Genomic DNA, 27,194 nt, shown 5'->3' with positions numbered 1-27,194 from the left:
TTAGTTTGAGAGTTAAAAACTTTGAGAAAGCTGGGCACTGGTGGCTCATGCCTGTGATCCTAGCTACCCAGGAGTTGGAGATCTGAGGATTGTGGGCTCAAAGTGGTAGAGAGCAAGTCTTGAGTAAAGAGCTCAGGGACAGAGCCCAGGTACTGAGCTCGAGCCCCATGCCCTACAAAAGCAAAAAGAAAAAGGATGCACATCTTTCTTTTTCTTTCCTTTTTTCCTTTCCATTTCCCTTTCCCCTTTTCTTTTTCTCAAACTGTCCTTTCTTCTTTCTTCCTCCCTCCCATCCCTCCCTGTCCCTCTCTCTCTCTCTCTCTCTTTCTCTCTCTCTCTCTCTCTCTCTCTCTCTCTCTCTCTCTCTCTCTCTCTCTCTCTCAACTCCAGGCCTTGCACTCACTTGGCTTTCTTGCTTGGCTGGTTTTCTACCACTTCAGACCGACACTTCCATTTGTGGAGAATGAATTGGTTGGATGCTTAGCTCAGGGGGAGTATAGTGTCGCCAAGCCCTTTGCTAATCTGTAGCACATGAAAGCAGACTTGTGCTTCTGATTGCAAACTTCTGTGATGACTTTAGGGGTCTCAATTCTTAACTCTCAAGTTCCCAAATATTCCCCACCTAATGTGCTGTATTCTGTACATCCCAGGCCTCTGCCAACTTATAGTTTACTGTTTTCTGGATTGCTATTGTTACATTCTGTGTTAGAAACTACTATATTGTTTTCTTGATTTGCTGCCTCTCTCCATTTCTAGATGAAGGTGAGACTAGTGGCAGAGATATACTGATCTTCAGGACTAAGTTTTGTGGGGTTTTTGTGATGTGGTTGCTCTGATTTTATTGATTTCTGCCACAGGACCAGCCTGGCTGGACAAGAAATCTCTGCAATCTGTAGCTTTCGTCTCTAACTTCTGTTCCTACCTTTTTGGAGACTGTACTTACACTTGCTCTTTGCCTTTTGTCTTTAGATCTTTTCTCACTGACACTTGCCAGCTAGCTTCAAGGATGCTGGTGGAGTCAAATCTACTGATCTGTCAGTTCTGCCAGGGAGTTGGGTGTATCTGTGAAATGTGTACAGGGAGGCAAACTGTGTGTCTTCAACTAAGTGGAAAGCAAAACATGTGCTGTTATTTTTCCTTCAGGAACAGGAGTAAATGTATAAATGAGTGACATGTTTTGTTTCTCAAGTGCTTTGAAGGCATACATATTAAAGTCTAGTTATTTGTGTTGTGGTATTTTCATCATTCTCATTGACAACTGTTTGGGGAGGTTATCCTTGGAAGTTTCATTTAATAAAAAAGAGCTTCCTCTTAAGATATGACTCAAAGATTTACTGTCAAGCCCCTCAGGCTTAATAAAGTATGGTTGAATCCCTACCTGTTGTTATTGCAGTAATAGGCAACTTTAAGTGGATAATTGTAAGATATTAAAGATACATAGACAAAATATTGGCAGTATTCACCTAACTGCTTTCTTTTTTTAGGTTTGTATTTATTATGGGAGCTTCAATTTTTCTATCATTGACTTCTGTATTACAACGGGGATGTTCAAAATTCAGATTGCTTGGGAAAATTACATGGAGGAGTTTCCTATTAATTTGCATAGGAATTTTCATTGTGAACCCCAATTATTGCCTTGGTCCCTGTAAGTATTTCTACTCTTTGTTAGAGCTTATAATCAGATTGGAATCTGTAAAAGACTGTGTGTGTGTGTGTGTGTGTGTGTGTGTGTGTGTGTGATGCTTGAGACCAAAGCAAGAACACATGTTCACAAAACCCTCTGCTATTGAGTTATACTCCAGCACAATTTGTTATAACTTGAAAGAAATGCAGTTCCTCTATTATTAGAAATGCTTGTGAATTATGACCAATGATTTGGGGCATTCATTTATTGCCTTAGAATTTTAGAACTGGGAAGAGTCTCTGTGAATATTCAGACTTTCCCTGTCATATGAAAGAGAAATTAGGCCTAGAGAGGCTGAAATGTTTCTTTGTTATTTGTTTGTTTTTCTTAATCATGTACATGTATTGAGAGAGGGAGAGAGAGTAGACTTGACCAGATCACTACTTTGTTCTCAAACCTTTCTCTCCTGACATTTGGTTTCATTGACCTTTTTATATTGGCTAGTAGTTTAAAAATCCACTTCTTTTATTACCTGTATGCCAGCCAGATTGGAAAAGATATTTGTTACTATTTATGTTGTAGGTAGTGAGTCAGGACAGTTGAGGGAAGGGTGTAAACTCTGAGCTTTGTAACAGTATTAGGATTAGAGAAGTCAGTAAAGCTTATTCTGTTATTGCCAAAAGAGGATTGATTATCTATATGATAGCCAAATCAAGGCTTCAGGCAAACTTGCTTTTACTAAAGACTTAAGACACTAAGAGGAGAGAACAGTCACTTCTATGTGTCACATAAAATTGGATTTGTTAGACTTTGTCCCTGTAGGACAATGTAGGGTTTGCTAGAGGATTACATTTTTTAGTGATGCAGTCATGGAACCTGTAGAGTAGAGTGAGTGAGTTGGTGTCTTGTGTTGTCTTACAAGTTGCTGGTGGGCATGTCAGTTATGTCTACATTCTTGAGAGGAAGAGGCCAGGAAATGAATTCAGTGAAAAGAGGGGATAATGTCCTTGCTTTATCTCCATACCTGAGAAAGATACTTTTATTTTATTTATTATTTATTTATTTATTTATCTAATTATTTATTTATTTATTGCCAGTCCTTGGCCTTGGACTCAGGGCCTGAGCACTGTCCCTGGCTTCTTCCCGCTCAAGGCTAGCCCTCTGCCACCTGAGCCACAGCGCCCCTTCTGGACGTTTTCCATATATGTGGTGCTGGGGAATTGAACCGAGAGCTTCATGTGTAGGAGGCAAGCACTCTTGCCACTAGGCCTTATTCCCAGCCCTACTTTTATTTTTAGTCTCCTGATTGGAGAGTAGGATTGATCTGTTCTTTGAGCCTGGGTTTTGTCCTTGTCTCCTGACCATATCTATTTCCATCTCCAAAGATACAAAGTAACAAATAAACTTGTAATATGGGTATTCATTTCCCTTCAGAGAAATTATTGCCTTGGAATAAGATGTGAAATGATGTCTAATGTCTTACCTAACTATCTTCTGCAGTATCCTGGGATAAGATGCGAATTCCTGGTGTTCTGCAACGGTTGGGGTTGACTTATTTTGTGGTTGCTGTATTGGAGCTCCTCTTTGCTAAACCTGTACCTGAAAATTATGCCTCGGTGAGAAATTATGTTTGGTAAAAATGAGAGAGGAAAATTTGACTATAAAGTTACCAGAACTTTTTCAGTTCCGAATATAATGCTGTAGTTTTCTTTTCTTTTTGTGCTGGTACTATGCTTTTGTTTGTTTTTGTTTTTTGCCAGTCCTGGGGCTTGAACTCAGGGCCTGAGCACTGTCCCTGGCTTCTTTTTGCTCAAGGTTAGCACTCTACCACTTGAACCACAGTGCCACTTCTGGCCTTTTCTGTATATGTGGTGCTGGGTAATCCAACCTAGGGCTTCATATATGCTAGGCAAACACTCTACCACTAGGCCATATTCCGTGCCCCTGGTACTATGCTTTTAACTCAGGGCCTGGGCACTATTTGTGAACTTTTTTGCTCAAGGTTTGCACTCTACCACTTGATCCACAGCTTCACTTCTGGCTTTTTGATGGTTAGTTGGAAATATGAGTCTCATGGACTTTGCTGTCTGGGCTGTCTTCAAGTCATTATCCTCAGATTTCAGCATTCTAACTACAAGAATTACAAGTGTAAGCCACTGGCACTTGACTCTGAGTTGTTTTTAATATTTTCTGATTCCTTTCTAATATTTCTAATATTTTGCTGCAGTATTTTGGAGAAATTGAAATCAGATAACATCATAACACCGTATAAGATTTTGAATTACAATATAAATTTTAACAAAATAATCACTCGGCATTTTCTAATCACTATATTGCATTTGAGTCACATTCTGTTTGCATTTAGTTTGTATTTTTTTTCTTGCCCCTGACTCAGGAGAGAACTTGCTCTTCTTTTCAAGACATCACTTCCAGCTGGCTTCAGTGGCTTCTCATTCTGATGCTGGAAAGTGTTTGGCTGGGTATAACCTTTCTATTACCTGTCCCTGGGTGCCCCATGTAAGTGAACCTTCAACAAGTAATGCCTTTTGCGTGCCTCTTTCTGCCAAGTCAGAGGTTCTGGGGGGCCTAACACTCTCATATTTCTTACGTCAGAAGACTTCTCTTTTATTCTCCTTTACGGTGTCCTTTGTATTGGGAGAGAAATTTGGTGTTGTCTCAGAATCAGTCTGAGTACAAATCGGGCCACCTGTCTTAATAGTAAAGGGAAAATTGCCATGTCAAAAGAAGTGATAAGAGTAAATGGAGATAAAGGGATTTCTTTTTGTGAGAAAAGTTCTTTTATTTTTTAATTTATTGAAGACGTTACAATATATTAATTCTAGTCTAAATTGTTGATGGTAATATATACATACATTTGCATTTTAATAATTGTTATTGTAAAGCTGATGTACAGGGGTTATGGTTACATAGTCAGATAAAGAGTACATATCTTTTTTCCTTTTTTAATTAAGATTTGTAATTGGTACACATTAATTTTAGAAAGGAACTTTTACGTTTCCATACACAAATCAACCTTACCTCTATCCTTCATTCTCTCTTCTGCTTTTTCACACAATTTCAATATATTTGCTCTACCTTCTATTTTCAATGAGCACACTTCTTTTTGAACAGTTACCTTTTCCCTCCCTCTCTCCCAGTTTTTTCCTCATGTACCCACCCACAAGTTGTATCTAGTGAGCATTGTATCTAGTGAGTAGCATTGCTGCATGTTTTCACCCTTTGTTCCACAGTTTCTGTATCCCCCCTTTAACCTTCCCAAAGACAAGACAAAAGGAAAGCAAAAATGGCAACAAAGGAAAAAAGAAACCTCTTGTTTCCATTTCCTGGAGAGCATTTCAATAAATATTATTTTATGTGGTCAGATGCACATAGCTGTTGTGCCTCTGTGAACCTCTCCTAAGAATACCCTCCTTTGGTCTCACAATGCCTAAAGACCTGTGTAATTTATCATGACCTAGTATATTTTGTTTTTAGTTTGTGCATTTTGAGGTTCTTTGGGTTGGGCCATTGACATATGTTCTCCTTTCCTAGTGGATATCTTGGTCCCGGAGGCATTGGAGACCTGGGGAAATATCCCAATTGCACTGGAGGAGCTGCTGGCTACATTGACCGCTTGCTTCTGGGAGATGATCATCTTTACCGCCACCCATCCTCCACTGTGAGTCAGATTGGCTTTTACTTGGAAGTGGAAGTTTAGATATAGTGAGGGGGGGCGGGAAACCTGGTCAATTTTGAACTATGTTCTTTTAGCAGAATGTTATGGTAAATAGTTTTTATTTGGAAACATGGTTAATAACTTAAGTGTTCATCACTCAAAAATTTTACTTTGGATAATCAAGTGAGAATCCAGCATATAAAATGAGTAAATTTACAGTGTTTCTGTATGTCAGATAAGTGTCTAGGCAGCAGATTTGGAGATAGTAATTTACATGCAGGGCACACAGCAGAGTCCTTGTTGGATTAGTCACTGTTGGGAAGTGGCACTTATAGCTACTTTGCAGTTGAGGAGAGGTTACTGACCCACACCCCAGCTTATTAGTTCTCTAAAGTCAAAGACAATCTACAATACGTATTTGGCTGTGTGCTTTTGGTATTTCGTATTTTTATCAGTTGGCGGAATGAATGCGTCACTCTTGAAAGTGTTATGGGTGTCTGGATGGTGTATTGGAACATCCACACTTCTGCAGTTTTAACATTTTTTGATAATTCAAAAATTTACATATGTATTTTTATTTGGATATTTGGACTAAGCCATGAGCTTTGTACATGCTAAGTATGTGCTCTACCACTGAGCTACACTTTTATCCTAAATGTATCTTTAAGTGTTATTTGCCTGAATAGAAGGTAGGAAATTATTGCTTATAATAGGGCTGACCAAAATGAACGAATAAGGTTACAGAGACATTTTGCAATGTATTTAAAATTGGTTGCACTTTGGGCTCAGCACTGTTAACTAAGCTATCTGCAGTTTAAATGGCTGGTGATTGATGGTAGCTTATTCCTGGGGCTCTGCATTTTCTGTACATGCTTCACCATTTGTGGTGAGAAGTATTTTACCTGTGAGTCTTATGCATTGGTAATAAATATCTGTAGAAGCAATCTACAAAACAAAAAAAACTAAGAACGCATTGAGTATGGAATCTATTTAAATTTGTATTCATTCTGAGTTCCTAGTGTTCATTTGTGTGGTCATTGAGTGACTGCTGCTTTTTTGTTCTCTCATTAAGGTGCTTTATCACACTGAGGTGGCCTATGATCCAGAAGGAATCTTAGGGACCATAAATTCCATTGTGATGGCATTTTTAGGAGCTCAGGTATTTGTTCATTTCTTCAAGATGCATTTTCTTGACAGTTTGTGATTATTGGTTTATGGCCAATTAAAAAACTATGTCATTAAAACAATAAGTATGTCCTGTTTAGGTATAAAAATTCTAAGTTCAGCAGACTGTGCAAATATAGAAGTTCCTACAATTTAGCACATTCAAATAATTAGATGAAATTCTTACATTATTAAAAAGTTTTTTGCAGTACTGGAGTTTGAACTCAGGGTTTCATGATACTTCCTAGACAGGAACTCTGCTTCTTAACCACATCTCTAGCCTGCATTTGTGCTAGTTATTTTTGAGATAAGGTCTTGCTTTCTACTTGGGTGCATGTCTCAACTGTAGTCCTCTTATGGTTGTTTTGGGGATTTTATTTTTGGTCCCATCTTGGAGCTTGAACTCAGTGCCCAGTGCCTGGAAACTATTCCTGAGCCATTTTTGCTCAGGCTAGTGCTGTACTACTTGATCCATAGGTCTAGTTCTGTCTTTTTGGTGGTTACTTGGACATAAGAGTCTCACGGACTTGGGCTCCTTCAAATGATGATCCTCAGATCTCAGCCTCCTGAAGCTAGGATTACACATGCCTGTTTTCTGTTTCCCATTGTAGCTTAGATGACAAGTATGTTCTACTTGATCCAGCTTCTTCTGTTGAGATGGAGTCTTGTGGACTTTTCTTCCTAGGCTGGTCTTGAACCATCCTCCTGGTTTCAGTCTCCATTTAGGATTACAGGCATGAACTATCAGTGTCAAACTCTATTAAAAGACTAATTGTGTGACATATTTTAACTGAGTAGTTTCTGGATAAATATTTTCACCAGATGGGTATGGTGGTGAACCTATGATTCACCTATAATCTGTATCATTGAAAGACTGAGGTAGAAGAGTGCTGAGTTTGAAGTCAGCCTGGCTTTTTTTTTTTTAGTTGTTGTTGTTGTTTTGTTTTTTTGAGATACTGTCACAAACAAGCAAGCAGGTGAACAAATGAACAAACAAAATTCTGCTGGAGGTGGCAGTGTTTGGATATTGGTAGCTGTGGAAACTTACCTTGTCTCTTGTCTCATGCTTTTCATATACTTGTTTTAGTATGTTTGTGTTGCTATGACAAACTACCTGAGGCTGGGTAATTTATAAAGATGGAAATTTATTTCTCATAGTTCTGGAGATTGGGAAGTCCAAGATCAAAATTGTAGGAAGTTTGTTGCCTCATAAGTGTATAGTCTCTATTTCCAAAATAGCAACTTGAGTTCTCATTTTCCAGAAGGAAGGAGTGCTGTGTTCTTACATACTAAAGTGTGAAAGGGCAAAGATACCAGACTTGCTGTCTCAGCTCTCTATAAGGGCATAAAATGTGTTCAAAGGGCATAGACCTTATGTAATTATCATATCCCAGAGGCTTCTGATACCATCACCTTGGCAACTAGGTTATACTTTTTTGGGGGACACAGACATTCAAATTATAACCAACACTGTATATGGCTTCAGGATATGCATATTTTATGCCACAGTCAATACTGGTTAATCTTGGTTTGTATTTTCCTTCCCAGAGTTCTCATTGGTGCTTGAAACTGTTGAAAGAAGTAAACTGAGAAGGGGAAAGACTTGTACAGTAGTATTTATAGAATTTTCTGTGATGATGAAAGTATCCATTCTAGTCATTAGGCATCAACTAGCCAGGATAACTCTTGAGTACTTGAATGTGGCAATAGTATGACTGAGGAATCTTTAAGTTTTCTTGATTTAGAACAGATATAAAGCATATACATTTTGGTGACGAAGTATTTATTTTAGTTAGAAATCTTGCCTTTATAACACTTGATACTTTATATTCTGCTTTTATGTATATTCAGATTTTTTCTTGCTGCAGTGGCCAGTCTAGGATAGAGGTTGAGATAGAGGCCTGGATCTGTACTGCCAACGTTTGAATCTAACTTACTTACTGGCTTGGTGACTTCAGGCATTCTACTTGACTTCTCTTCACCTTAGTAGCACCTTGTAAGGGTCAAATAGATTAATTTATATAATGTTTTAAATACTACCACACAGAAAACATTCAAAATTGTAGCTATTTTCATAAATTATTAATACTTTCTTAACGTTTTATAACTTCAAAAATGGATTCATAATTTCAGTGGGATTTCATTCAACACCTTGTTTTAGTGTTTTTATGGACAGTTCCATTCTGCCTCTATGCCTCTTCCATAGGGCTATCAGACTGAGACCTATAAGGCTAGAGTGAGGTGGTTTTAAAGGGAAATTTCCTTGGCTCCCATCATTTTTAGAAGGATTCCTCACATGAAATGAGACCTATTGGGCCTACCTGTCTACTATCTTTATGGCACTTTCGTATCCTCTAGCACAAGGTGCTGTGGTGCCTTTCACATATGCTTCTGTGCAGTTCCATTCTGTTCAGAATGCCCTTCCACTTTTGACTATCCATGCTGTGGCTCTCTGATGTCTTCCTACTTTTCTAAGTAAATATTCTAGCTCATTAGTTCCCTATTTCTTTCTCAATCTCCATTAATCGAGTATATCTAGTAAATGATTTCTGAGTGATTAGGATGATGGATGAATGTGAAATAAGAGTATGTCCTGGTACCTTTTTTTTTTTGGTCATGTTGTTTTCTTCTTCAGGCAGGAAAAATACTGTTGTATTATAAGGATCAGACCAAAAGCATCCTCATTAGATTTGCTGCATGGTGTTGTATTCTAGTAAGTAACTTCTCACTAAGACTAATGTGACAGGCAATGTTTTTCACTGAATACCAGAGAAGAATAAGTCTTAGAAGTGTGTGTGTGTGTGTGTGTGTGTGCATGTGCATGTATGTGTGTATGTGTATGCATGCTGGGGTGGAAGCCAGCAATTCATGTATGCAAAACACTCATTCTGCCATTGCTCCAAGGAAGAAAAACTTCACACCTAAGTTCTCAAATTTTAAATAGGATAGTGTTTGGCATTGGACATTGGAAGAAGGAATGCCTCAAGAAGTATGAATTCTGAATGGGAAACGTTATTAGAAAAACTAGGCAAATAATGTCTTTATAAAAACAACTTCAGGTTTATATATAAAACATGATTGTAAGTTTGGCCAGTTCTTAATTTTATCCCTAACTTTGTAATCATGTTTTCTCTTTGGATTCACTATAATTTATTATTTTATTTGTCTTCTTCACTTCAGAAGAATACTGAGAATATATTTTAGTTGCACATCTCAAAATACGTTTCCAGTTAAAAGATAAAAGGCAGTAATTTCAGTCCTCACTAAGAAATTAACTTTTCGTTTTGAAACACAATTATGTTTTGGAATTATAGTGTAAAACTTTAACATATTTCTCTTCCCCATTACAGGGGCTTATTTCTGTTGCTTTGACAAAAGTTTCTGCAAATGAAGGCTTCATTCCAATAAACAAAAATCTTTGGTAAGCATTTCGATGTTTTTCTAAACAGCATCATATTAATGTTGATGGTTTCTCATGTTGACATTGGCTATGTTCCTTATGAGCCCTTCAACCCCTTCTTACTCAACTTCTTGCAGGTCCATTTCATATGTCACCACACTGAGCTCCTTTGCCTTCTTTATCTTCTTGGTGCTCTACCCTGTTGTTGAAGTATGGGGACTGTGGACAGGAGCCCCATTCATTTATCCAGGTAAGTTAGAAAACTTAGGCAGAGTTGGTGATAGAGGCCTGGTGAACTGGTCCAGAGACCTCCTGAACTTCCATAGTGCTGTGGCCTTGAGCTCCTGCACAGGTGGCATGTTTCCAGGAACAAGCTGAGTCAGAAAGCAACTGTGTGTGTGTGTGTGTGTGTGTGTGTGTGTGTGTGTGTGTGTACCAGTCCTGAGCTTGAACTCAGGGTCTAGGCATGTCCCTCAGGTTTTTCTTTTTTTTTTTGCTCAAGGCTAGTGTTCTACCACATGAGTCACAGCTCCACTTTCAGCTTTTTGGTGGTTAATTGGCGATAAGAGTATCATGAACTTTCCTGCCTGGTTGGCTTTGAACAACAATCAACAGATCTCAGCTTCCTGAGTAGCTAAGATTATAAATATGCTCTACCAGTGCCCACCTTCCACCCCATTTTTTATCCATTTAGTTTCCCTGATCATTATATCCATGAGCTTCTTTAGGCCAATACCAGTTTTTGTTTTTGTTTTGGCCAGTCCTGGGCCTTGGACTCAGGGCCTGAGCACTGTCCCTGGCCTCATGTACACGAGGCAAGCACTCTTGCCACTAGGCCATATCCCTAGCCCCATACTGTATTTTTTAATAATGTATTTATAAGAAATAATAGGGCTGGGAATGTGGCCTCGGGCTGGGAATGTGGCCTAGTGGCAAGAGTGCTTGCCTCCTATACATGAAGCCCTGGGTTTGATTCCTCAGCACCACATATATAGAAAATGGCCAGAAGGGGCGCTGTATCTCATGTGATAGAGTGCTAGCCTTGAGAAAAAGAAAAAAAAAAGAAGCCAGAGACAGTGCTCAGGCTCTGAGTTCAAGGCCCAGGACTGACGAAAACCAACCAACAAACAAAAAGAAATAATGTGTTTATAAACTGATTTGTTGAACAGCAACTCCTTTGTACAACTACTTGAAATAAAAAGATCATATTGGGGTTTAAACTGAATGGTTTAGACACAGTTCTAAAGGACTAAGAGAGAGTAGATCCTTTCAGTAACTCATTATAGCTCTTTGAGTCTAATATTAGTTTCATTCTTTGGACCTTAAATTTTCTGTCTAAAAACTATGAGTTAAGCGTTGTAATCTTCTTTTCTGATTTATTGGGATGGGACTGTATCTCAATGATAGAGCATGTACATTACATGCACGAAGCCCTGGATTTGATACCCAGCACCACAAAAACCCATTAGTAGATGAATATTTTCTAATAGTTTAAGAATACTGGGGTTGAAGGTAAGTACTAGCCTTTGAGAGGAAGCATCAGACAATTCAAGTCTGGATACAGGATAAATAATAAAACCTCTGGGCTGACAGTGTAGCCTAGTGGTAGAGTGCTTGCCTAGCATACATGAATCCCTGGGTTCAATTCTTCAGCACCACATATATAGAAAAAGTCAGAAGTGGCACTGTTGCTCTCGTGATAGAGTGCTAGCACTGAGCAAAAAGAAGTCAGGGACACGGGCTAGGAATACGGGCTAGTGGCAAGAGTGCTTGCCTCATGTACATGAAGCCCTGAGTTTGATTCCTCAGCACCACATATATAGAAAATGTCTAGAAGTGGTGCTGTGGCTGAAGTGGCAGAGTGAGCAAAAAGAAGACAGAGAGAGTGCTCAGGCCCCCTCAAAAAAACAACCTAACAAACCCTCTAAGGGGTGTCATGGGTGTCATGGATTGAGATGCATTGTACTCATAAACTGACATGTATAAATGAAATCCTAAGAGATAATAAGAATAGAGTTTACACTTAAATATCTAAGATATACCCTCCTTATTTTTTGGCAGTTGCTAATAATGCAAGTTCATGCTTTTTGGTTTTCTTTACTGAACTCATTTCTGTATTTAAATAGATAATCCAGTATGCCTCAGGAAAAATACTCTGTTTCTCTCTTTAAGGAATGAACTCTATTCTGGTGTATGTTGGCCATGAGGTTTTTGCGAATTATTTTCCCTTCCAGTGGAAGCTGGAGGATAAGGAGTCACACAAAGAGCATCTGACTCAGAACATAGTTGCTACTGCTTTCTGGGTGCTCATTGCCTACATTCTCTATAAAAAGAAGATATTTTGGAAAATCTGATAGTGATTGCTGTAATGTATTGCTGGAAGATATATTGATATATTCCTTAAGAAAATAATCAGTGTTAATGTCAATAATCTAGAAACCTGTATTTCCGGATTATTGTGGAAGATGCTGATGTCCTCAAACCATTTTACTGTTATGTATGTTCTGCCTGTATATTTGTGACTTAAATATTTGGAATGTTAAGATCTTTTTTGTTCTCCATTTTACATGAAATAAAAACATTTAGAATTTCATTCTGTGCAAATCTTTATTTTTAAAATTGGCTTCTATTAGTTTTAGGGGGGATTTCATGGTTCTTTCACCACACAGTGTGGCCACCACACTGTATTCCAATCAATTTCACATGTCTGTAGTAGATAAAACAATCTAAGGTCTGTGGGCTGGGTTTTGTGGCTTTTTGGTGGAGCACCTATCTAATATATGTGAAATACTGGATTTAATCCCCAGCACAAGAAAGAAACACTCAACAAACTTCACAAGGCTGAAATCTGAGGACCGCAGCTTGAAACCTGGCTGGGCAGGGGAGTCCCTGACTCTTATCTCCAATTAACCACCAGAAAAGCCAGAAGTGGTGCTGCGGTTCAAGTGGTGGAGCGCCAGCTTTGATGGAAAAAAAAAATGCTCAGGGACAGGACGAAAATTATGAAAGCAAGGCTCTTACTACAGAACCAGTCTCAACCAGGCCGGTGCTCCAGCGCTCGGTGGACCCCGCCTGGCCCCGTCCCCAGCCCTGGCCCCGGGCCAGGGCCCCACTGCCCTGCAGCCCGGGCACAGGGATAGGGGCAGGCAGCCCGTGGCCCTGGCCAGGTGATGGGGAGCCCCTGGCCCCGGCAACTCGGTGCGCCCGGGTAGGCGGAACCCCAGGCCCTGGCCCGCAGAACCACTGCAGAGTCACTGCCAGCAGAGGTGTCTGAACCCCAGTCGCTGTCCAGATCCTCAGAATCGAAGTCCTCACTCATCCTGTGAGATGAGGCTCCGAGAGGAGCTGCTTGCCTCGCTGATGCCTTGCTCGGGTTAGCAGGGGCGCCCGGAAGGTCCAGGCGGGAGGGCTCCCGTCCCCCGGCCGCCATGTCCGGCCCGCATGACTCCGCATGACATTGGCGGCCGTCACGTCGCCGGGGAACCCAGACGCGTCCCCAGAATAGTGCATAGTGGCACGGAGGGAGAGCGGAGGGCCAACGCCAGCGGGGCCAAAGGAGCCTCTCAACTCTGCACCCCACTACCGCTCACGGACCTTGGCACCAAGCTCCCAGGCCAGGGGCAGGGGTGCGAGAAGGAAACCACCCGCGCACCCCGCCACTGCCCTCAGGTGCACATTCACATTCACAGACTCTCTTACGTGCTTCAGTTGTGAACAACACTGCCCATTCACCTACCCATCACCATCAGATGGAGTGTTCTCTGATATGCTCAGGACCCCTGCAAGACCACCAGAGACCAAGACCAGTGTAAGCAGCAAAAAGGTCGTTTGTTTGAGCTCGGTCCTCCGCGCACTCAGTAGCCAGTGACGCTAAGAGGCCCCAAGCCTAGGTTCAACAGCATTTTTATACTATGAAACAAACAAGTCAGGAATTTTAGGGGCTTTCCAAGCAGGCAGTTACAGGATTGGATAACATTTACAGCATATTGAGTTGGGCGAAGATAATTGGTGGGCTACATTCAGGGTTCAGGGCAAATCTGAAGAAATTGTTTTTCTCCTCTAACTCCCAATTGGGGCAGCCACCTGGCGACCTGGTGAGTATTTATGGTCTTTGGGAGAACTCTTTGTCCCCGGAGCATTTTGCGGTTTTTACTGGAAATCAAGGAAGTGGGAGTTAGTCGGGCTCTCACAAAATGGAGTCTATGCACAAAATGAAACCACTCTGGTTCTTCATTTTCCCCTTCTCTTAGGTACCTTGGGAGCCAATCATGGATCCCTTAGGATGAGTTCTAGGTCTAGGGGTTGATACTGCAGGGCAGGCAGCTCAGGTGGTGCCTGAGTAGAGTTTAGCTTCTTTCCATTAGGGGTCCTTAAAGTGGGATTGGGGGGGAGGGGTAGGGTCGCCTTCTGGGGTGGATTTAATGCTTCATTTGGGCCACAGCCACAGGGGTAGTGAAAAACCTCACAATTGCCTTAACTGAAGGAGGAGGCCAGGATGGTAGCCATTGGGCTCATAAAACTGGAGTCCCCACATCTTCCCGCTGTCCCACCCAGGCCTATTTTTTCCGTACTTGTAACGGTTATTTTAATTTTGGAAGGGTGAACTTTTTGGACCCCATGCTCATTGGTATATATTACTCTTGAGAATTTAATTAAGTCTTGCTTAGGAGGGGTCCATCTTGGCCAGAACTTAATTGATGACATACAACTCCAGGAGGCACAGAAATAATCACTTGAGCCTCCATAGCCGGAATCTCTATCCTTGGAGGGGCATGTACACCAAGTCTGTCCATCACATTTACCTGCCCATCCTTCTCCTGACACTTTACAGAGATCAAACTCAAGGTCTGGAAACCACCCCATGTCCTGGCCGATCTGTGACTTGAGGATGTGCCATTTTCCCGTTTCTAGGCTACTAATAACCCATGTCCAATTGTAAGGGTAATGAGAGTTTTTAGCATTAGTCTCAGTGCAGAGCATGCAGCTAGCAAATAGGGCAAAAGCCCAACTCATAATTACAGGATTTTGCGGTGCAGCTTTAGCTTCAGCGGGTTGTCCGGTGCTCCCGAGACTCTCCACTCATAGTCCGGGTTCTGGAGGAAGTCGTTTCTCATGGCGAAAGGGTCTGCTGGCTTGGCGTGGTGGATCCAGGTGGCCACTCTGTGGACTTTGAGAGCGGTTGGCATCGTGAGAATAGCCAAGTATGGTCCCTTCCAGCGAGGCTGTAGAGACTCCTGCTGATATCTCTTCACGTAGACCCAATCTCCTGGAAGCTGTGCGGCTGAGGAGGGGGTCCTGCCTCGAACAGGGCTTTGAAACGGGGCCACACGTCCTGGTGGGCTTGTTGCAGGGCTTGTAGGGAACGTAAAAGATCAGAATCATCAAATTCTGCCAGCAAATGCTCAGAGGAGCTTGGGATGATAGGCAGGGGAATACCAAACATAATTTCAAAGGGAGTGGCTCCTAACTTATAAGGGAAATCCCGTACTCTATACAGGGCGTAGGGAAGGAGGGCTATCCAGTCCCCACCAGTCTCCATAGTCAATTTGGTTAGGGTCTCTTTTAGAGTTCTATTCATTCTTTCTACCTGTCTTGAAGTTTGGGGTCTGTAAACACAATGCAGTTTCCAATTTTCCCCAAGTATAGACATTAGTCCCTGACTTACCTTAGACACAAAGGCTGGTCAGTTGTCTGACCCTATCATAACTGGAAAGTCATACGTGGGTAAAATGGCCTCAAGTAGCTTCTTAGCCACCACCTGAGCTGTCTCACACTTGGTCGGGAAGGCTTCTACCCATCCTGAAAAGGTACCTACAAAAACTAGCAAATATTTATATCCATATTTGCAGGTTTTACCTCAGTAAAGTCCACTTCCCAGTAGGCTCCCGGCCGGTCTCCTCGTATTCAGTTTCCTGGGTTGACAGAGTTGTGACCTGTATTTGTTAGTTGGCAAGCCTTATAAGTGGTAGCAATTTGTTGGATTTTTGAATTGGCATCCTTAATTCTTATTTTTGCATGTCTAAGTAAGTCCTGCATTTTTCTCATACCCATATGGGTGGAACAGTGTATTTTCCTCAGAATCCTGTTTCCCAATTCTTCAGGCTCTATTACATGACATCTAGAGTTTTGCCAGCATCCATCAAGGCAGCCTTTGTATCCACTCAAGGTCTTGTTTTGTGTATTTTGGAGCGTCAGGGAATGCCCAAGGTTCAGGATCCGGGAATTCGAGGGCTAAAATGCCATCTCTCTTTAGGGTGACCTCCCTAGCTGTGCTTCTGCCAAGTTGTTGCCTGTTGCTACAGGATCTTTGGATTTGGGTGTCCTGGGCAGTGGACCATGGCCAATTTCTTAGGTATCCATATGGCAGCAATTAGGGCTAATATTTCTTCTTTGTTTTTGATAAGCTTTCCATCCACTGTTAGCAGCCCTTTCTCTTTGTAGATGGCTCCACATACCTGGGCTGTGGCAAATGCACAGCGGCTATCACTGTACACAGTCTCTTATCCTTCCCCAGCATTAATGCTTGGGTCAGTGCTACTAACTCGGCCCTTTGGGCAGAGGCCCCAACAGGTAGGGGCTCTGCCCAACCACCTCAGTCTCAGTCACTACTGCCACCCCTGCATACCTCTGTCTTGAATGAAGGTGCTCCCATCTATAAACCATACGAGGTCAGTGTCAGGCAGAGGTTGGTCTTTGAGAACCTCAAGGATGCTGTGTACCTGTGCCAAATTTTCTGTACAATCATGTAAGGGCTTCTCCAGGTTGGGGTCTGGCAGTAGAATCACAGGGTTAAGAGCTTCCATTAATCTTTCTAAATAACTAGAAGGTGATTCCTGTTTTACCTGCACCACCTTGGCCTAATTAGTGGGTCACAACCCTAACAATAACTCTAACCCCAACTTTACACTTAACCTTAAGCCTAAACCTAAATTAAGCCTAAACCTAAATTAAGCCCCAACTGTAACCCTAAACCTAACCCTTAACCTTAACCCTAACACCAGACACAAGCCTAAGCTTAACCCTAGCCCTAACACAAACAGTAAACCTCACTCTAGCACAAACCCTAAACTAAACCTGATCCCTTAATTGAACCCAAACAAAAGCGTGAAATCAATCCTGAACAAGTCCCTCTAACCAAAGCCATGTGCTAACCTCAAACGCAAGCAGGAACTTAGAGCTGAATGTGAACCTGAACCCAAACTGAAATTGACACTGAATCCCCATATGGAAAACGAAACTGGAAGTGGACACCCAAATTGAAACTGAGACCAGAATCAAAACCGAAACCAAGCTAATAACCGGAAGTGGAAACCAAAATCGAAATCGATACTGAAACCAAATTCCAAACCAGAAGTGCAAATCGAAACCAAAAGCAAACTACAAAAGGGAAGTGGAAATTGAAACCAAAACTAACCCCAAACTGGAAGTCTAAAGCAAAACCAGAATTGAAAGCGAAACCAACCTCCGAATGAGAAATTGAAATCAAAACAGAAACCAAAGTCCAAACAGAAAGTGGAAATGGAAACAAGAATTGAAATAGGAGACAAGAATCGAAACAGAAAACAAACTCTGAACCAGAAGTTGATGCCAAATTGAAACTGTAAACCAGAATCAAAACGGAATTCAGAGAAAATATCGGAAATGAAAACCCAAATCCAAACCGAAACCACAATAAAAGTCAAACCGTTAATGGAAATTTAAATCTTATCCGAAAGCGACCTCCAAAGCAAAACCAACATCCAAACCAAAAATGGAAACCAAAACCAAAATCAAAAACAAAACCAAATTCCAAACCAGAAGTGCAAATCGATGTCGAAACAAAATGCCAAAGCCAAAGTGGAAACCTAACCCAGAATCAAAACCAAAAAAACCTCCAAATGGGAAATGGAAATCGAAACTAGAACCGAACCCCAAACCAGAAGTCAAACTGAAACCAAATTGGAAACCGAAACCTACATCCTAACTGCAAATGCAAATCGAATCTGAAACCAAACTCTAATCCAGAAGTGGAAATCGAAACCGAAACCAAACATCAAACCAGAAGTCACAACCGAAATCAGAATCGAAACCGAAACGAACCTCTGAAAGTGAAATGGAAATGGAAACTGAACCCAAACTCCAAACCGGAAGTGGAAAGCAAAATCGAAATTGAATCCAAATTCCAAACCGGAAGTGGAAATCGAAACAGAAACCAAACCTCAAACGAAAAGTCCAAACTGAGAAGTGAGGAAAGATGGCGCTGATAGAATAGGGAGGCACCCCGACTCGCTCCAACGGCATAGTGAGCTGGGAACTCCAACACCCAACACCCCATCAAGAACCCAGAAAAACCAGCAGTCAGAAGCAGTGGAGAAACGCAGGAAAACAAAAAGGAGCAAAAAAGAACCGAAAACCTACACGGAGCCGGAGATTCACCGGGGCACCCTCCCCCCACCAGCTGACCCTGGCCCAAACAGGGTCAGGCTGGGAAAGGGGAACCCGGCGATCGGCAGACAGGCTGCCAGAAGCGCAGAAGTCATATAGGGGGAGACCCCACGGACACAAGGCAGGGTGCGGACCAAGACACACACACCGGCAGCGACGAGAAGTTCTGGTCCACACCGGGTTCGGACAAGGGAACACAACACGGCAGAAATCGGGAACCAGGGAAGCCACCACGACACTTAGCCAACCCCTGGAGGGCCAACGGCGGCGCGGGACACACACACAAAGCAGCAAAAGTGAGTGCCTTCCCTCCCCCTCCCCCACCCCTGAGGGAACAAAGAACCCCCAAATCAGGCGGGGAAACTCCCATCAGGCGCTGGGAAGTCAGTTTAGCAGGGGAAGGGCCCAGCAGCACCAACACCCCACAGGTTCCTGAACTGGCAGAACCGGCCCCGCCCCCTTCCCAACAGGGGCCGGGAGACGGCCGGTTGTGCAAACCCCACCCGAGGCGCCTGGACCTCGCAGACTCTTACAACTAAAACCACAGGCGCTGGTGGGCAATACCAGCACAGCAGGGTCACCTGAGCCTGATCACGTCCCCCACTCACAGCAGAGGTGAGGTCTGAAGGTGCCAAGCCACACCCGGACAGTCGATCCCACTGGACCCCACACATACCGCCCCCCACAACGGACTCGTGGGAGGGCGCAAGCACAACCCAACAACCCAGGACTTGCTCTGGGAGGCATATCCCGCCAAAGTGCCTGTTGCAGTGGACGCACAGTGCACAGGAGGGCGGGGCCCCCAGCGACAGCGCCCGCTCTGCGCTGGTGGGCGGGGCCACAGCGGCCACACCTGCTGCCGTAGACACGTCTACACGGGAGAGAGGGAAGAGCTACAAACCAAACCTGAGAAGCCATCCAGATCTCTAGATGCGCAAATCACAAAGAAACATAACTCAGTTCATCAAAGGGCAAGCCAACTCGCCAGCTCCAAAAAGCAGCACGACTGAAGAGGAGATGGAGACTAAAAAAGAAAATGAGGCCATGTTAACAGGAATGATCGAAAGCGTCAGAAATGAAATCAGAAAACAATTCCAGGAATTTAGAGCAGAAATCTGGAAGGACACCCAGGAAGCCAAGAAAGAAATGGAAGCAAAACTGGATACAATGCAAGCCTGCTTTAAAGAAATGGAAGCAAAAATGGATACAATGCAAGACTCCTTTAAAGAAAATCTCCACATCCTGAGAATTGAAATGCATGAAAAAATAGATTTAAAATACAACTCTTTAAAGGAAGAAATCTCCACGATCAGAGCTGATATGACAACCATAAATAGCTCTCTGACATCCATAAACTCCGCAATTGAAACCATAACACAAAGAGTAGACCATATAGAATCCAGAATCTCTCGCCTGGACGATGAAGCAGCTGACAACAACCAGAAAATGACCACACTCCAAGAAAAGCTGAAGCTTCAGGGAAGACTAATCCAGGAACTAATGGACAAAGACAAGAGATATAATCTGCTCATAATTGGAATAGAAGAAGGAGCCGAGTACCAGAGCAGAGGGCTTAATCATGTTCTCAATAAAGTTATTGCAGAAAACTTCCCCAATCTCACAGGGGACCCCATCCAGGTAACCGAAGCCTATAGGACACCTGGCAGGCCAGACCCCAGGAAAGCCACCCCAAGGCACATAATATTCAAGACTACAGACCTCAAGATTAAAGAGCAAATTCTGAATTCAGCCAAAGCGAAGAAGGAAACTTTTTTCAATGGGAAGAGGATTCGAATAACATCCGACTTATCCACACAAACTTACCAAGCTCGAAGTGAGTGGAAGAACACCATCCAAGTACTCCAGAATAACAATTTACAACCTCGGATCAAATATCCAGCGAAATTGGAGTTCACATTCGAAGGGAGAACCAGATTTTTCCACAGCAAAGAGGAGCTAAAGGAGTATGTGAATAAAAAACCAGCCCTACAGCGAATATTAAGAGGGGAACGCCACCCAACAGAGATCGTAAAAGACACACAGACAGAATCAGAAAGAAACTTCAATAGCCAAAGTCCAGCAGAAACACAAGCTCACTAAAGACAAGAAAAAAAAAAGAAGAAAAAACAGCCCACCAAGAAAATGGAAGGAGAAAAAACACCCTTATCCTTGATCTCTTTAAATATAAATGGTTTAAACTCCCCGATAAAGAGGAGCAGACTGGCAGAATGGATTTGCAAACAAAAAGTTGACATCTGCTGTCTACAAGAGACCCACCTTACAGCAAGGGACAAAAACAGGCTTCGAGTGAAAGGATGGAGCAAGATCTACCGAGGAAATGCACCCACCAAAATGGCAGGTGTAGCCATTCTGATCTCAGACAAGCTGGACTTCTCTTTAAAGTCCACTCAAAAAGACAAAGAAGGACACTACATATTAATACAAGGAAAAAGCCAGAATCAAGAAATCACGGTGATAAATGTATACTCACCAAACAAAAGAGGCCCGACATATGTCAAGCAAATTCTCAAAGAATTACAGAGCAAGATAGACGCAAACACAATCATAGTGGGTGACTTTAATACTCCTCTCTCTCCAAGAGACTGATCCAACACCCAGAGGATTAGTAAGGGAGCTGAGGACCTAAATAACACCATTTCCCAAATGGATCTAACAGACCTATATAGAACCTTTCACCCTACAGAGACCCAATACACCTTCTTTTCAGCATCCCATGGATCATATTCCAAAATAGACCACGTCATAGCCCACACAAAGAACCTCAGCAAATACAAAAGTATTGACGTCATCCCATGTATTATATCTGATCACAGTGGATTAAAGGTAACCCTCAACAACAAAGGATACCACAGAGCCTATACACACTCTTGGAGGCTAAACCCCACGCTGCTATCCAACACTTGGGCCACAGATCAAATTAAAGATGAAATCAACGAATTCATAAGCCACAATGACAAAGAAAACACATCACAAAGAAACCTATGGGACACAGCTAAGGCAGTACTGAGGGGCAAGATCATTGCACTCAGCACCCACATTAAAAGAATGGAAGCAGAGCAGGTGAATACCCTCATGATGAAACTAAAACAACTGGAGAAACAAGAAATGACAGAATCTAAAACGACTAGGAGGGGAGAGATCACAAAGATTAAAGAAGAGATAAATCTGATTGAAAATAGAAAGACCATTCAACAAATAAATAAGACTAAAAGCTGGTTCTTTGAGAAAATAAACAAAATTGACAGACCCCTTGCAAGACTTACAAAAAAAAGAAGAGATGAGACTCATATTCGTAAAATCAGGGACTCACAGGAAAAATTACAACAAGTACACACGATATTCAAACAATCATAAGGAGCTATTTCCAAAACCTCTACTCAGCAAAAAACAATAATTTTACAGAAATGGATCAATTCTTACAGAAGTACAAACTGCCCAAACTGAACCAAGAAGAAATAAATCAACTAAATAAACCAATAACTTACGGTGAGATACAGGAGGTAATCAAGAACCTCCCTACTAAGAAAAGCCAAGGCCCAGATGGATTCACCAACGAATTCTACAAAACCTCTAGTGAGGAGCTAATTCCAATACTCCTCAAACTCTTCCGCGAAATAGAAACGGAGGGAGAAATCCCAAACTCATTCTACGAAGCTAATATCATACTCATTCCCAAACCAGGCAAATATCCAACAAAAAAAGAGAACTACAGACCAATATCACTAATGAACACAGATGCAAAGCTCCTCAAGAAAATATTAGCTAATAGGATCCAGAAACTGATCAAGAATATCATACATCATGACCAAGTAGGCTTCATCCCTCAGTCACAAGGATGGTTCAACATCCGTAAATCAATCAACGTAATTCACCACATAAACAGAACTAAAATCAAGAATCACATTGTTATCTCAGTCGATGCCCAAAAAGCCTTTGACAAAATACAACATCCATAGCTATTAAAAGCTTTGGAGAGAACAGGAATAGATGGAACATTCCTCAAAACAACAAAAGCCATATACAACAGACCAACTGCTAATATCATATTAAATGGAGAGAAACTTAAATCATTTCCCCTAAACTCAGGAACAAGACAAGGATGCCCACTCTCCCCACTTCTGTTCAACATAGTGCTGGAATCCCTAGCCATAGCAATAAGGCAAGAGGAGGACATCAAAGGGATCCACATCGGCAAGGAAGAAATCAAGTTATCCCTATTCGCAGACGACATGATCTTATATCTGATGGACCCAACAAACTCAGTACCCAAACTCCTACACCTAATAAACCAATTTGGCAAAGTAGCAGGATACAAAATCAACCCACAAAAGTCAGCAGCTTTTCTGTACACCAGCAATAGACAAACAGAAAAGGAAATTATGGAAACAATTCCATTTACAGTAGCCAAAAAAAGAATAAAGTACCTAGGGATCAACTTAACCAAGGATGTGACGGACCTATTCAATGAAAACTACAAAAATCTAATAAGGGAAATCAAAGAAGACACAAGGAGATGGAAAGACCTCCCATGCTCATGGGTAGGCAGAATCAATATAGTGAAAATGGCCATATTGCCCAAATTGTTATACAAATTCAATGCAATACCTATCAAAATCCCAGCCACATTCTTCACTGTAATAGAGAAACCAATCCATAAATTCATATGGAACAGAAAAAAACCTAGAATAGCCAAAGCAATTCTAGGCAAAAAAAGCAGTGCAGGAGGTATCACAATACCTGACTTCAAGCTCTACTACAAGGCCACCATAACAAAAACATCATGGTATTGGTATAAAAACAGATCGGAAGACCAATGGATTAGAACTGAAGACCCAGAAATAAAACCGCACTCTTACAGCCAACTGATATTCGACAAAGGAGCTAAAGACATACAATGGAATAAACATAGCCTCTTCAACTACTGGTGCTGGGAGAACTGGGCAGCCATATGCAGAAAACTCAAAGTAGACCCTAGCCTATCACCATGCACCAAGATCAACTCAAAATGGATCAAGGACCTCAACATCAGACCTGAATCCTTGAAACTACTGAAGGACAGAGTAGGAAAGACACTAGAACTTATAGGCACAGGAAGGAACTTCCTGAATAGAGTCCCAGGGGCACAACAAATAGGGGAAAGACTTGACAAATGGGACTACTACAAAATAAAAAGTTTCTGCACAGCTAAGGACATAGCCACCAAAATAGAATGACAGCCAACGATATGGGAAAGGATATTTACCAGCACAGCAACAGACAAAGGCCTGATATCTGTCATCTACAGAGAACTCAAAAAACTAAGCCCCTCCAAGCCCAATAAACCTATTAGGAAATGGGCAAAAGAGCTAAAGAGAGACTTCACAAGAGAAGATATAAAAATGGCAAAGAAACATATGAGGAAATGCTCAACATCCCTGCTAGTAAAGGAAATGCAAATAAAAACAACCCTGAGATACCACCTCACCCCAGTTAGAATGGCCTATACTCTGAACTCAGGAAACAACCAATGCTGGAGGGGCTGTGGGGAAAGAGGAACCCTTCTCCATTGTTGGTGGGAGTGCAAATTAGTACAACCACTTTGGAGAACAGTATGGAGGTTTCTCAAAAAGTTCAATATAGACCTACCCTATGACCCAGCCATACCACTCCTAGGCATCTATCCTAAACAGCAAAATCCAAGATATCAAAAAGGCATTTGTACTTCCATGTTTATCGCGGCACAATTCACAATAGCTAAAATATGGAAACAACCCAGATATCCCTCCACAGACGAATGGATCCAAAAAATATGGTACTTATACACAATGGAATACTACATAGCGATTAGGAATGGTGAAATACTGTTATTCGCAGGGAAATGGTCAGAACTTGAACAAATAATGTTGAGTGAGACAAGCCTAGAACACAGAAAACTAAGGGGCATGATCTCCCTGATATATGACTGTTAACAAAGGGAGACGGAGAGACAGTAGAGACCAAGTCTGTGAATACTGTATATGTTCTTGATACATTGTATATTGCATATATGTCAACCTGACCTAGACAAGGGATAGAAAAACAGGTCGTAAGATATCATAAGAAATGTACATACTGCCCTACTATGTAACTGCACCCTCTTTGCACAACACCTTGTAAAAAAATTTATGTCCAATAAAAAAATAAAAGTCCAAACTGAAACTAGAATGAATATGGGAAAAAAACGTACGAATGGGAAATGGATATCAAAACCGAAAGCATACTCCAAACCAGAAGTGGAAATAGAAACCGCTACCAAACCTCAAAGCAGAAGTCAAAACCGAAACCACAATTGGAACTGAAACAAAACTCCGAAAGAGAAGTGGAAATCGTAACAGAAACCCAAATCCAAACCGCAAGTGGAAATCAAAACCAAAACAAAACCTCAAATCAGAAGACGGAAGAAACTTCTTAAAGGAAGCATACCCGAGAACGTGCTAAGTTGTACTATATAAGGGAATATCCTGGCGGTGATTGAGAACAGCTGTAGCTTGTGAAGGTAATTAGTTCACAAATTGATAACCTACACTATAAAAGTCAAAGAATTATCTTTGTGGTGATTATAGATGGAAAAAACGTCTTTAGGTAAGTATAGTCGAGAACGTAGTAAGTAGTTCTGTATAAGGGAATATCCCGGCGGTGATTGAGAACAGCTGTAGCTTGTTAAGGGACTTCGTTTGGGGCATTGACAAACTACTCTAAAAAATTCAAAAGAATTGTCTTTGTGGGGATTAAATATGGAAAAACCTTAATTAAGGAAGCATAGCTGAGAACGTGGTAAGTAGTTCTATATAAGGGAATATACTGGTGGTGATGGAGAACAGCTATAGCTTGTTAAGGTAATAAGTTCAGGGAAATGATATACTACTCTATTAAAGTCAAAAGAATTGTCTTTGTGGTGATTAAAGACGATAAAAACTTCTTCAAAAAGTATACGCGAGAACAGGTAATTAGGTCTATATAAGGGAATATCCCGGCGGTGAATGAGAACACCTATAGCTTCTTAAGGTAATTACATTATGGAATTGATAACCTACTCTAAAAAAGTCAAAGAATTGTCTTTGTGGTGATTAAAGGTGGAAAAAAAATTCTTTAAGGAAGCAGAGCTGAGAAGCTGGGATGTAGTTCTATATAAGCCCAGCTGTAAATGTAAACCAGAATCAAAACGGAATTTGAAGAACATATCAGAAGTGAAAACCCAAATCCAAACTGAAACCACAATAAAAGTCATACCGTAAATAGAAATTTAAATAGTATCTGAAAGCAACATCCAAAGTAAAACCAGTACAGAAACCGGAAATGGAAACCAAAATTGAAATCAAATACAAAACCAAACTCCAAACCAGAAGTAAAAATCAAAGCTGAAACAAAACGCCAAAGCAAAAGTCAAAACCTAATGCAGAATCGAAACAAAAAAACCCTCCAAATGGGAAATGGAAATCGAAACCAAATCCAAACCCGAAACCAAAAATCAAAACTGAAACCAAAATTGAAACCGAAACCAACATCGGAACTGGAACTGGAAATCGAATCTGAAACCAAACTCCAAATCAGAAGTGGAAATATAGGGGCTGGGGATATAGCCTAGTGGCAAGAGTGCCTGCCTCAGATACACGAGGCCCTAGGTTCGATTCCCCAGCACCACATATACAGAAAACGGCCAGAAGCGGCGCTGTGGCTCAAGTGGCAGAGTGCTAGCCTTGAGCGGGAAGAAGCCAGGGACAGTGCTCAGGCCCTGAGTCCAAGGCCCAGGACTAGCAAAAAAAAAAAGAAGAAGAAGTGGAAATATGAACCGAAACCAAACCTCAAACCACAGGTCGAAACCGAACTCAGAATCGAAATGGAAAAAAACATCCGAAAGGGAAATGGAAATCGAAACTGAAACTAAAGTCCAAAATGGAAGTCGAAATTGAAACCGATACCAAACAACCAGAAATCAAAACCGAAACCAGAATCAAAACCGAAACCAACCTCTGAAAGAGAAATGGATATAGAAAATGAAATGAAACTCCAAACGGCAAGTTGGAAAAAAAATCGAAATCGAATCCAAATTCAATACTGGGAGTGGAAATTGAAATTGAAGCCAAGCTCCTAAGTATAACAGGAATTCGAAACCCAAACCAAATTCAAAAGCAAACCTGGAAATCGAAACCAAAACCAAACCCCAAACCGGAAGTCAAAACAAACACGAATCAAAGAGAAACCTACGTCCGACCCGGAAATGGAAATCGGAACTGAAACCAAATGCCAAATCGGAAGTGGAAATCGAAATAGAAACCAAACCTCAAATGAAAAGGCAAAACAGAAACCAGAATCAAATTGGAAAAAACATACAAATGGGAAATGGATGTCGAATCTAAAACTAAACCAAACTGGAAGTGGAAATCAAAACCAAAACCAAACCTCAAATCAGAAGGCAAAACTGAAACCAGAATCGAAACCGAAACCAACCTCTGAATGGGAAATGGAAATTGAAACGAGTTAAAATGTAAGTGGGAAAAAAATCGGAATCGAATCCAAATTCAAATCTGGAGGTGGAAAACCAAACAGATACCAAGCTCCAAAGTCTAACTGGAATTCGAAAGCAATACCAAATTCCAAAGCAAAACTGGAAATCTAAACCGAAACCAAATTCCAAACCAAAAGTCAAAACTGAAACCAGATTCGAAACAGAAACCAACCTCCGACCCAGAAACAGAAATCAAAACTGAAACCAAACTCCAAATCAGAAGGGGAAATCGAAACCAAACTCCAAACCGGAAGTGGAAATCGAATCCGAAACCAAACCTCTAACCAACAATCAAACCCGAAAGAAGAATCAAAACCATAAGAAAACTACCACAGGAAAAGAAATTCGAAACTGGCACCAA

At 41.5% G+C, this 27,194-nt stretch overlaps 1 protein-coding gene and 1 long non-coding RNA gene across 3 annotated transcripts in view; both read left to right on the top strand.

Annotated features, from left to right (window-relative positions):
• The window catches only part of Hgsnat (heparan-alpha-glucosaminide N-acetyltransferase), a 38,887-nt gene extending 26,432 nt beyond the window's left edge, over positions 1–12,455 (top strand). For both annotated transcript variants that reach the window (XM_048330345.1, XM_048330346.1), the window contains exons 10-18: positions 1,485–1,645; positions 3,125–3,240; positions 4,020–4,141; positions 5,177–5,303; positions 6,373–6,459; positions 9,100–9,177; positions 9,815–9,885; positions 10,002–10,114; positions 12,037–12,455. In XM_048330345.1, coding sequence (XP_048186302.1) covers positions 1,485–1,645; positions 3,125–3,240; positions 4,020–4,141; positions 5,177–5,303; positions 6,373–6,459; positions 9,100–9,177; positions 9,815–9,885; positions 10,002–10,114; positions 12,037–12,218 — 1,057 coding nt within the window. In that variant the 3' untranslated portion in view covers positions 12,219–12,455. The remainder of the gene's footprint in view (positions 1–1,484; positions 1,646–3,124; positions 3,241–4,019; positions 4,142–5,176; positions 5,304–6,372; positions 6,460–9,099; positions 9,178–9,814; positions 9,886–10,001; positions 10,115–12,036) is intronic.
• On the top strand, positions 1,737–2,436 carry LOC125339268. The gene is made up of 2 exons (XR_007208515.1): positions 1,737–1,790; positions 1,849–2,436. It is a non-coding gene; the product is annotated as an uncharacterized LOC125339268 (long non-coding RNA).
• Positions 12,456–27,194: the final 14,739 nt, after the last annotated feature.

Source organism: Perognathus longimembris, chromosome 21 (genome assembly GCF_023159225.1).
Source record: "Perognathus longimembris pacificus isolate PPM17 chromosome 21, ASM2315922v1, whole genome shotgun sequence".
In the NCBI taxonomy this organism is placed as follows: Eukaryota; Metazoa; Chordata; class Mammalia; order Rodentia; family Heteromyidae; genus Perognathus; species Perognathus longimembris.
This window is presented reverse-complemented; position numbering and strand designations above follow the sequence as displayed.